Raw genomic sequence first — 12468 nt, forward strand, 5'->3', positions numbered from 1 at the left:
ATAGAGGAAGTCCTTAATTTACAACAGTTCATTTAGTGATCGTTTAAAGTTAAAATGGCACTGAAAAAAGTGACTTATGAGCCTTTTTCAGTGTTACAACCTTTGTAGCGTCCCCATGATCATGTGATCAAAATTCAGATACTTGACAAATGGTCATATTTATGACCATTGCTTATCCCAAGGTCACGTGATCCCCTTTTGTGACCTTCTGACCAGCAAAGTCAATGGGGAAACCAGATTCATTTAACAACTGGATTACTAACTTATCAATTGCAGTGATTCACTTAACAATTGTGGCAAGAAAGGTTGTAGAATGGGGCAAAATCCAGTTAATAAATGTCTCACTTAGCAATAGAAATTTTGGGCTCAATTGTGGTCTTAAATCAAGGACTACCTGCATTCAGAAATGCTTTCAAAGTATTAATCTTACCAGTGCCAAAACTTTCTTCTCCACAAAGAGAGCATCGACCAGAATCCATCAGATTTGAGAAGAATCTCCATCCTGCCGGTGTTTCATATACAGGTACTTTCATTGATTTTGCAACCCTAAAAAAAGACATTATACAACATACCTTATTAATATACTATAGTTTTTTGAATAGATGGCTATAGCATTATTTAAATGCATTCATTTTAAGTAAAGCCATGAATTAAAAACTGGATTCAGGTTCTGGCCATAACAACCTATCACATGCCACTTAGTACAGTTGTACTAAGAAGTTTAAATACAGTTTTAAAAAAATATTTCTTAGAAGAACACAATGCTATATTCCCCTGAAATTTTTTTCCTTTGAAAATTTCCCCCCAAATAATTTAATGTTTACAAATATTGTAAAGTAGCAGATATTGTAAAAAGGGATGTCAAGTTTTCATTAATTCCTTTTTTTAAAATTTTCTTTTCTTTCTTTTTTCTTTTGTAGGTATTTTAATTCTTATTAAATTTTCTTTATTTGTCTAATTATTTTCTTTATAATGTCTCTCTATGTGTGTTGGTAATTTCCAGGCTTTCAATTGCATTAAATGAGAATAATCAAACACAATTAAATTTTACTTAGTTATCCTTTCTCTCTCTTTTCCTCCCTCCCTCTCATTCTCTCTCACACACATACAACTTTAACATACAGATACACAGCTTAACTGATATGCCACCCAGCCTCATGTCTCTTTTCGATATAATCAATATCTCTAGCATATTTTCCTAACTCTTTCACTGGAAGGATCCTTGAAATAATTTTCAGCTCTCAGGAGACTCTGGCAAAAAATACAATTGCTTCACTATACAATTCATTTCTAACTTACACAATTTATGATTTATAATGTTTACAACATCAGCAAACCAGGCTGTGCCACTGCAAATACTAGCATTTCAAAAAGCAGGGTTTTATTTTAAATCATGACCTAGGGTTTCTATGAAAACTAATTGAAAAACACTGCTCTATACTGTACCTTAGAAATCAGGATATAATAAAATACGTCCACAAAGGTAAATTATAGATTGCATATATATTAGCCAAGGTATTATTTGGAATAAGTACAAATATTTTAACTTTAAATAAGATACTTTAATTTATGTGTAATTAACTCTGGTACAAGATCTGTATTGTGAGAGAAAATTATGATCATTGATTTAGTGCAACTTGAAATTCAAAATGTTAGCTAGCTATTTCAATGCAGGAAGCTTGTCTTCAAATTAATCCAAGATGAAGTATGCAGTCCTTTTTGTACCATTTTTAATGCCAATAATACCCAATAATTGCTACTTTTAGATGTTTTTCATACACCAAAATAGCTATAATTGCTTGTTACATATGCACACAAAAATTCACATAGTTTACAGAAGAGTATATTTTGATCTTGATGAATAAAGCAAATAGCTTGTTGTATCTTTAGAAAATTTTATTTTATTTACTTTGTTACTTTCACAGCATGTTTACGATATAATACAATATAAAACAAAAACATTAGTATAAATTTCACAAGTGAAATATCTGGGTTGCAATAATCCATTTGACTGAATAGCGCCAAACCAGTTTACAATAACTCTCTGCTGCCTTAATGATGATTGACAAAGTTTTGCAGCCCAGATATCATAGCCCTACATATAAGGAAAATATTTTACAATGAATTGTAATCATTTATTTTTTTCCTACAGAAATAAAATTTCAAATTGTTGCAGCTTTCCAGTCTTGGCATTTAATTCCCTAATCTGAAATGGAGAAGGCAGTCACAGAAAATCCCCACGCAAACTGGCTTAAATAAATACCCTCCACCCCACACAAACACAAATTCAAAAAGTCAGTACAAAAGACATTAGGAGTGAAACAATGAAGTAGTATCTATTCAAAATAAATATTATAAACTTGACATACAGTGCCATGCCAGTTTTCAAATATCTGTTTGTTGAATATTTCTATAGCAATATGGTTGACACATTAACAAAAAATTAACTTCAGGTAGTCCTCAACTTACGATCAGAATTGAGCCCAAAATTTCTGTTGCTAAGTGAGAAATTTGTTAAGTGAGTTTTGCCTGTTTTGTGACTCTTTTTGCCAGTTGTTAAATTAGCAACATGGTTGTTAAGTAAATCTGGCTTCCCCATTGACTTTGCTTGCTGCAAGGCCGCAAAAGGTGATCACATGACCCCAGGACACTGCAACGGTCATAAATATGACTCAGTTGCCGAGATCTGAACTTTGATCAGGTGACCATGTGGATGCTGCAATGGTTGTAAGTATGAAAAACGGTCATAAATGTTTTTTTCAGTGCCTTTGTAACTTCGAAGTCACTAAATGAACAGTTGTAAGTTAAGGACTACCTATACATTATGTTCTAGGGAACCAAGCCAGTGTGGCATTCAAAAATTGTGACAGAAAATATCTAACATTCCCACTCCTCACAATATCATAGATTATCCTTTCGAACAGATGGGAACACATTTTTTAATTCAGAAATTCTAGATAAGATCTCTGGAACTACAGAGCGAAATATATTGTATCAGTTTTTTCATGGATAGAAAGTGATGGTTCATCTAAGTAACTATGATTTGTTAAACTACTCAGGCCAGACAAGTTGCTGTTACAGTATAAAATATCAAATTAAAATTGTACACTAATATTATCATCTTTTATGGCATATTAGGCAACCTGTGCCCTATTAGGTCATCCTTTCAGAAATATTTCCAAAACAGAGAAATAAAATGATCACGAGAGCGCAAAAGAAGCAGTGGGCATGTAAGCAATTCCCAACTTCTTGAAGGCTTCCCCACTGAGTTTCCTTTTGGGAACTCAATGGGGAAGCCTTCAAGAAGTTGGACATTGTTTCCATTTCTCCTGCTTTTTTGCACCTTCATGGTTATTAGAAATCCTTCTTTAGAAGATTAGCAATCTTCCTTCCTTCTATCCTTCTTTATCCCTCTCGTCTTTCTTCCTTCCTTCCTCCCTCCCTCTTTCCCTTCCTCCTTAGAATTACTGCAGGCTTTTCCATTTACTTCATCTACAAGCTTTACCTAAGCTTGTAGGGAGAAAATCAATGGGAAAATCAGCAAAACGTTGCAGGCTGAAGGCCAGTATGCAGGTAAGTCTCTGCTGCTTTGTGGGGAAGGGAGAAAGGAGGTGCACTGGGGTGTGGTTCAGCAATTGTACATGGGAGTACATAAGGAGTGGTGAGGGTCAGGGAGGATATGCAGGGATGCACAAGAAGTACCACATGGTTGAGGAAGGTTCACTGGGGGTGGGTGGGGGTGGGGAAGCATTGAATTGGGAAAATGTACAGGGGTGTTATAGGCCAGAAAAGGTACACTGGGTTCCTTCCTCTCTGTTCCTCCTTCCTTCCCTATTTCTCTTTTCCTTTTTTCATTTTTCCGACTTCCCCTTTTCCTCCCTCCCTATTCTGTATTAGCCCATTTGAGGTACCTTGTTCCCCTATGATGCATTGTTTTGCCCTGTTAAATGACATGACAATGAGAGTTTTAGTAGTATACAGATAAATATGTAAGGAGACTTGTGAAATTAAAAAAATGATTTGAAAGTAACAGCTAGCTAGTTTTACTGGGCCGAGAAATGGAAAATGTTAAAAACAAAGATACGTACTGTACTTATCTTCAAATATACTTAACCCTCAAAGTTTCGACTGTTTCATCTTCAGACAAAATGAGTGTAATATAGAAGATTTATGAAGGTTTTATGTGATATATTCCACGAACAGAATGGGAGTATAATCAAGAACATCTGTGAGAGCAGCACAGGACCATGATAAGGCATTTGACAATTTTTGCAGCCTGCATATTTTTTTAATAGAAAGTACTTCAAAAGTTACTGGTGTTACTATTGAATTCAGTGGAGGTTTTACTTCAAAGTATATGCAAAGACAGCAGTTTATTTTGTAAAACTTTGCAATAATGTGTAAGCCAAGAGACAAATCACAAAAATGCTATCTTGTATGAAGAACTCGGACAGTAATTTTCTCTGTTGTTCTGGAGATCTTTTCTAAGATTTCTGAATTATTTAAAAAAAAACTCTTTTCCTTTCTATTCGAAGTGTTTATCTCTGGAGCTTGTACTTCTCATATGATTCTAACAGTAGAAAAGAGGCAGGTCTATGAAATACATGTTTGGTTTCTGGATATTTTCACTCTGCAGGCACTGAGTTCCCTTAAAAGGCATCAAGTGTATATACCAAGAGTAGAACCAGGCAACTGCCAATATCCCATATATGGTAAGCACTGCAGCTGCTACTCCCATTATTTTGGATTTATGTGCAAAAAAATAAAATAAAATAAATAAAACTCAGGAACTGCAGCTTTGACCCAGCAAACAGATAAAAAGGATGCTTCAGAAAGATAAGAAACATAAGGATTAAATGGCCTTCTTGGATAAAATATTACAGAACTGGAAGGGAATTCAGTAAAACACTGCTTTTCCAATATCCTTCTTACATCTGCCTAATGATGGCTCAGCTAATTCAGACTTACTTGTAAACAAAACCACATGCTGTCTGTAGAATCCTAGTATGATATTGTTTAGGACAACCAGATATGGGCTGCAGTAATCTGAATGATTGTTGATAGAAGGCAAGGAAGGGCTCATTTTTTTCTGTAAATTTTTGTTGCCATTTAATGGTTGGCTGGATTTTCAGAGCCGAGACAGAATAATCTATACATTTTTAATGCAGCATATCCATTACTTCAATCTTACTTTATTTTATAAATTGCATTCACGACACTGCAAATAAATCTATTTGTTCAATTAAAATATTCAGTATTTTGAAAGATTCCCTGACTCCTAATGCAGGGGTTCCCAATCTCCGGTCCGTGGACTAGCACAAGTCCGGGGCATGCCAGAAACTGGGTCACGCAAACAAGCAATGCCCCATCCACGGAATGCAAGTGGCACACAAAACCACATCCCCTCCAGTCTGTGGAAAAAGCTGTCTCCACAGAACCGGTCCCAGATACCCAAAAGGTTGGGGGCCACTGCTCTAGTATATTTCTATAAGCATTTCTCTATTTTATTTCATGCATATGACCCATCTGTCTCACCAAAGCAACTCTGGGTGGCAAAATATTTCAAAATTTAAAACAGTGACATAAATAATTGTAAGAACCTGAATCATATAATCAAAACTAAAACCTCAGAATAATAACAAATCCCAGGGGCTGCACTTACTTTCCAACCTCCATACCAGAGCACTGCCAGGTCTTGAAAGCTTTCTGAAGGCCAGCAGATAAGGGGCTGTTCTGATCTTGGGTAGAAAGGTGTTCCAGAGGGCAGATGTCATAACAGAAAAGAAACGCTTCCTGTATCCCACAATACGTCATTTAATTTAATTGAGGGAACTGAAGCATACCACTGCTGCTAAAAATAATAGGGCAGGTAATGGCAATTGGACAGAGACAGTCCTTCAAGTATTTTGGCCCCGTGCCTTTATAGGTGACCACCAGTAGATTTTAGTTCAACACAAACCCATTATGGTTGAATAAAGTGAACTCCTGCGTAGTAAAAAAATTGTAGCAATTCATAAGCAGTTTGAAACCAATCTATTACAATTTTGCTACCTGCAGATCTTTGCTCACATCTGAGTTTTATTGATTGCTTGTAAATCTAGCGTTCACAGAGAATTTCATGCGTCCACTGATTCTTTCACTTTCTAGATGACCAACCAAGAATGCAACATGGAACATATAAGCAGTGTCCCACATCCTGAGAGGCCATCAGTCATGGAGGATGAGAAGAACGAAAAGCTCCTTACTCCTGGAAATTAATAAATTACTTCTCTCTCTCCCACTGCCTTATGCTAAAAAAAAGGAACAGATCTTTTAGAAAAAAACAAAGCACCTCCCTCTTTCCAGGTATTTTTTCCTAGTTGTAGGAAATTTCCAACAGCAGAAGTAAAAGAAAAACATTTGGGGGAAGGAATTGCAAGGAAGTCTATTTCCTCTTCCCGGGCCCATCTACTTTTAAAACTGAAATCCATACACCCTTGTGGTTCTTTTTCCTAGTCAATTAAATCTGTGTTAACAATGAACTGTTACCATTTAAACCAAATTCCTGGGGATTCCCTGAAGTATTTATTGCTTGCTAATAGTGTATTTTCAGAATATTTCATTTGGCTAGTTCCTGGAATATTTTCAGACATATTTTTCTTCAATTCAGTCCCTGAAGTAATGGAAAATTACAATTGTGCCAAGGCAGCATTTATACAGTGTATTCTCTCTAATTCAAGTCAGATTGTTTTTGCACATGAAATATTTAAGCAAAAATATATACCAATCACACAACTTTTTTTTGGAATAAATAACATTATGCAAAGTAAAGTAATGGAGTACAAAATAACAAGCAAAAGAAACTAAAGGCATGTAAATATAAAAAATGCTGAATCTAGTTATGCCAACGTAGTTATTATATCTCTCCATACATTCATTCTACCTACAGTACATTTGCATATATTAAAATTTTCATTTTAAAAAGTGGATTAAAATCATCCACTTTTTCATCTTTGGTAGTGGACATTCTAACAAGATTAGGTTTAGTTTTTTTGCCACTTATATATTACACACAATCATTCATACCATGTTCCTTATCAAATGTAACTACCTTGGTCTTTTCATATATTATTTTTAAAAGGATTACTCTTTGGCGTAATTTACAATCTAACATTTGCTGCAAAACATAGAAGTTTTAACCCTACAAAATGGTAGATATTTATAATGCCTAAAAATATATTAACACGTTCACATTCCCAGCAGATATACCTGAAATCTCACCACAACCATTCCTTATATATCTTCCATAAATATTTTAATAACCAAGGGATGTTATATAGCTACTCATCGCTCAGGACTGAAGTATTCATTAAATGTTTTGTTTAGCCTCTTGGGTGTGCTTTACTTTCATCATATATTGCTCTTATCACATTCAGCAATCACCTTCAATTCTATATTTGTGTGCAACATTCCATAATTCAAGCACTTTCTCTTTAAAAAATATTCTTCACATTTAAACGCTTTTCAATGACGTGCTGAAGGTAAAAAAACCAGGTCTGCACACTCTGTGCAAAGCATCATTAACAACACTCATACCCTTTCAGTCAGAATTGTGCCACACAATTTCCCACGCATACTCAACAAACTTATCCTCCTCTAATTTTTCCATTTACAATTGTTATTTATAAAACAATCAAGTAATGCTTAGAGTGCAATACTGCAAGCCAATTCAGCTCATTGCCAGCAGTTCGATCCTCACCAGCTCAAGGTTGACTCAGCCTTCCATCCTTCTGAGGTCAATAAAATGAAGACCCAGATTGTTGGGAGCAATATGCTGACTCTGTAAACCACTCAGAGTGCTGTAAAGCACTATGATGCGGTACATAAGTCTAAGTGCCATTGCTATTGCTATTGCTAATGTCTAATTAAGTGTAGTATTTCAAGGAATAACACATTACTGTGGTCTAATTGTCAGATACAGATAGAATCTTTAACACACGTTAAACAAATATGCAACCACCTATAAGGAAACTTTATTTTTAATATTTTTGCAGTTAGTCCATATTAGGAATTATGATGATCACAGCAGCAACACATAGCTACTTTTCTATTTATCACATTCACAGAGACCTCTCCAGCAGTTATTTTTAAAGTGATCCTTTCCTTCATGGGGAGGGTCAAGCCACAGTTCCACCTTTATAGCCACTATAAGAAATATACTAGGCAAGTCTTGTCTCAATGTCCAGACATTCTCTGGGTGTCTTGGATGTGGAGGAACATATGCAAGTTCAACTCTGAAAAGACTGAGCGACTCATATTTGGGCCAACCAGGCCTGGAGATGTTCCTTTGGGACTGGCATGCCAGGAGCAGATGACAACTGTGGGCCATCAAGGGCCTTCCACAAGTTCACCTAGTGTGCCAAATGTGTCTATAACTACCAGGAGAGCCTTGGCACAGCTGCTAGTGCTTTGGTCATTTAAGACTTGACTACTGTAATGCATTCTTTATGGGATCACCCTGGAAGATTATTCAGAAGCTTCACCTTGTCCAGAATATGGCATGGGCAGTTATGAGACTTGCACACTATGCCCATATAACCACTTCTGGAGTTGCACTGGTTACCAATAGGGTGAAGTTCAAAATGCTGGTTATGACATAAAACCTCTTTATAGCATAGGGTAATTATTTGAGAATCCAGATCTTCTGTAGCTTCTATCATCCTATGTAATTGGGCAGAATCAGTATATTTTGGGTGCCATTCATGCCCAACATTTGACATTTTAATGCTTTATTTTGACCGCACGACCTCAGAGTGCTCTGGAGGATATACATGGCCTCAGATCCCAACCCTTCATTAAACCCTAAGGCAGGGTTAACATAATGCTATTGCTTAATTACACAACAAACTATGCTTAATTATTTATTTATTGAATTATGGCTTTATTTATTTAAAACATTAATATAGCCACCCATCCTATACCAAACTCCGGACTGCTCCCGAGCTTTTAAATTATTTGACCTAACTGTCCCTTTCCCAATAGTGAATAATGTCACTACTTCTAAAAACAAAACAAAACCAGACTGTTTTACATAAGCCCCTGGGAAGTGGTTTTCCCAAACTAGATCCTTGACTCAAAAATTACAAATTTCTCCATTACCCCCAGGATATGCCCAAATTACCATGAGTGTAATTACCCACAATTTAAGAACACTGCAGTAAACTGCACTATGGTTGAATGTAATTATCTGGTTCACAAACCACACAATCAATAGATTCTTGCAACCTGCTGAACACAATTTATCCAACCCCCTCCCCCCTCCCATCCTTAGCCTAATTTAGCTTTATGCATAAACTGTACTAAAAAAATGTAAACTTAGGTTTAATATAGTGGCCAGGTTTGTATAGTCATTAAACTAAAATTAAGCTATTATGTATTATAATATTTGAACTGTGTATCTTTAGGGGATTAAAAACAGTATTTTCAGATCATAGCCCTTCATTAGACCTCCTACCATGGGAAGTGCCCTAAAGAAATCTCTTCCTTCCTTCCTTCCTTCCTTCCTTCCTTCCTTCCTTCCTTCCTTCCTTCCTCCCCTCCCTCCCTCCGCTTTTCAGTGTCAAGGTTCAGTCTAGGACATGAAGAAATTGAAAAGCGGCCCAGATCTCAGAGGAAGGCTACTGAATTAAAACTGCTCTGAATATTCTGGAGTTAATAACAAAATAGACCCCGTTGTTTACAAAGTCATTTGATTAGTTTTTGGGAAAAGTCATTAAAAATATTCATTTCAAAACAGTTTTGTCATATCCAAACAAAAAGCAAGGATACTGGGAGGAAAAAAGCAGTGCCAAGTTAGACATGTCTGTGTAAATAATGATAACATGGAAACTTTCATTTTGGTGGTAGAAGGAAAATATTTTATCCTTAGAAGAAAGGAGAAAAATAATTTTGAGTTATCTAAAGTTCCTCAGAAATTCTGAAGACTGAGCTCAATAGTACAATTTGTAAATGAGTTTTACCAAAGTCATTTCAGCAAGGTTAGCCATCTCAAAGCAAAAGTGGAGGGCCATTTTGAATGCTTTCCTCGGCCCCTCTGGCATGCAAAAAAACGCAGTTAGTGACACAATTATATAACTGAAGTTAGTGTTTTGTTTCTGGATAGGTTTAAAATACAAACTAAACCTATCAAATGCCATAGGGAATAAATAGCCATAGTTTGCATGTTCTTTAAGGAAAAATACAAAATCCATGCCTCACTGAGGATCAAAAGTTTGGTCACCAAACATTGTTCTGAGCTTATTCTAAGTCTTGAAAAATGGAGGTTGCACAGAGTTCACAAGCCAGGGAGAGCCCATTCCTGCCATAAAGACAAACAGCGTAAAAGGATCAGGCACTGAAAAAAGGGTTGAATAGACTACAGGTAGCCCTTGACTTACAACCATTCATTTAATGACCATTCAAAGTTACAATTGCATTGAAAAAAGTGACTTATGATCGTTTTTTAGACTTATGACCTTTGCAGCATTCCCATGTTCATGTGATCACCATTTGTAACCATTCTCGATGGCTTCCGACAAGCAAAGTCAATGGGGAAACTAGATCCATTTAATGACAGCATGATTCACGTTATCAACTGCAGTGATTCATTTAATCAGGGCAAAAAAGGTCAGGAAATGGGGTTCTGCTTTGGTCATAAATCAAGGACTACCTGTAGTAAAGGATTACCTTAGTAAAGAGGATTCTTTAAACCCGCATGTTTATCAGCAGATCAGATGTTCGTGACTATTTAGACAAGTTCACACATCATGTAGTTATGATTTGGTTTAACTATGCTTGCTTACAAGAGCCATGGTGGAGCAGTGGTTAGAATGCAGTACAGGTCGTCCTCGACTTACAACAGTTCATTTAGTGACTGTTCAAAGTTACAACGGCACTGAAAAGAGTGACTTATGATCATTTTTCAAACTTATGAATGTTGCAGCATCTCCATGGTCATGTGATCAAAATTAAAATCCTTGGCAACTGATTCATACTTATGACGGTGGCGGTGTTCCAGGGTCATATGATCACCTTTTGTGACTTTCTGACTAGCAAAGCCAGCATGGAAACCAGATTCATTTAACAACCATGTTATTAACTTAAGAACTGCAGTTCTTAAGTTCTCACTGAACAACTGTGGCAAGAAAGTTCGTAAAATGGGGCAAAACTCACTTAACAAATGTCTCGCTTAGCAACATAAATTTTGGGCTCAATTGTGGTCGTAAGTCGAGGACTACCTGTACTGCAGTGCTAACTCACTGCTCATTGCCAGGATTTTGATCCTGACTGGCCCAAGGTTGACTCAGCCTTCCATCCTTCCGAGGTCAGTAAAATGAGGATTCAGGTTGTTGCAGGCAACATGCGGATTCTGTAAGACTTAGTGACAGTCTTTTTCCAGCTGAGAGCTATGCTTGACCTTTGAATGATCTGTCAGGGACTGCATTCTAAAAAGGTACAGGTAGTCCTCAATTTACAGCAGTTCATTTAGTGACCATTCAAAGTTACAAAGTGAAAAAGTGACTTATGACCGTTTTTTCACACTTACGACTATTGCAACATCCTCATGATCACATGATTAAAATTCAGATGTTTGGCAACTAACTCACATTTCTGATGGCTGCAGTGTTCCAGGGTCATGGGATCCCCTTCTGTGACCCTCGGACAAACAAAGTCAACAGGGGGAGCCAATTTCACTTAAAAACAGTGTACCTAACTTAACAACTGCAGTCATTCACAGAACAACCGTTGGCAAGAATGGTCATAAAATGGGGCAAAATTCAGTTAAGAAATGTCTCGCTTAACAACAGAAATTTTGGGCTCAAATGTGGTCGCAGGTTGAGGACGACCTGTAGTCGATAATTCAAAGTCACACACTAAATTCGATTTTATTTTATTTATATCAAAATTTTAAGTACTGGTATTAACAATTTTTTAAATAAAGGTATCAAAAGTAGTAATCAGTATTTGAAACATCATGGCTTCTTCTAATCAGGAAGAGTGAGTGACGTGGGAAAACAGCTAGAAAATTCAAGCATTTTAAACAAAGATTTGTAATTTGGTAGCAATTTTCCTGAAACAAAGATGTTTTGCTCATAGCTTCTACTTTCTATTATGTGAAAGTGCACACACATGCACTACACACAACAACAATAGCTTTGAATTGTATAGTTCCTCTGGAAAATGATTCTGAAATACACAAGGGTTTTATAGAGATTATTCTGGTTCATGAGGTCAGTGTTTCTCCAATTAACTATACACATTATATACTTAACTCAGAAATGATCAATTTGTGGGTCCTCCACATATCATAATGAAATATAACTCCTAGCAATCCCAATCAGAAAGATTAATAGTGTGAGAAGCTAAAGTTGAATTTCAGAGATATATTTTGGATGCATTTAGACAACATTTGCATTTGGGTGCATTTATTTTTATGAGTACCCTAAACTA

General features: G+C 36.2%; 1 protein-coding gene across 1 annotated transcript in view; it reads right to left on the bottom strand.

Annotated features, from left to right (window-relative positions):
• Positions 1–12468, bottom strand: part of PGM5 (phosphoglucomutase 5) — a 67680-nt gene that overhangs the window by 23361 nt on the left and 31851 nt on the right. The window contains exon 7 of the mRNA XM_034410287.3: positions 431–546. Within this exon, the coding sequence (XP_034266178.1) occupies positions 431–546 (116 nt within the window). The remainder of the gene's footprint in view (positions 1–430; positions 547–12468) is intronic.

The sequence above is a fragment of the Pantherophis guttatus genome, chromosome 2 (assembly GCF_059756535.1).
Source record: "Pantherophis guttatus breed Tessera chromosome 2, ASM5975653v1, whole genome shotgun sequence".
NCBI classification, from domain to species: domain Eukaryota; kingdom Metazoa; phylum Chordata; class Lepidosauria; order Squamata; family Colubridae; genus Pantherophis; species Pantherophis guttatus.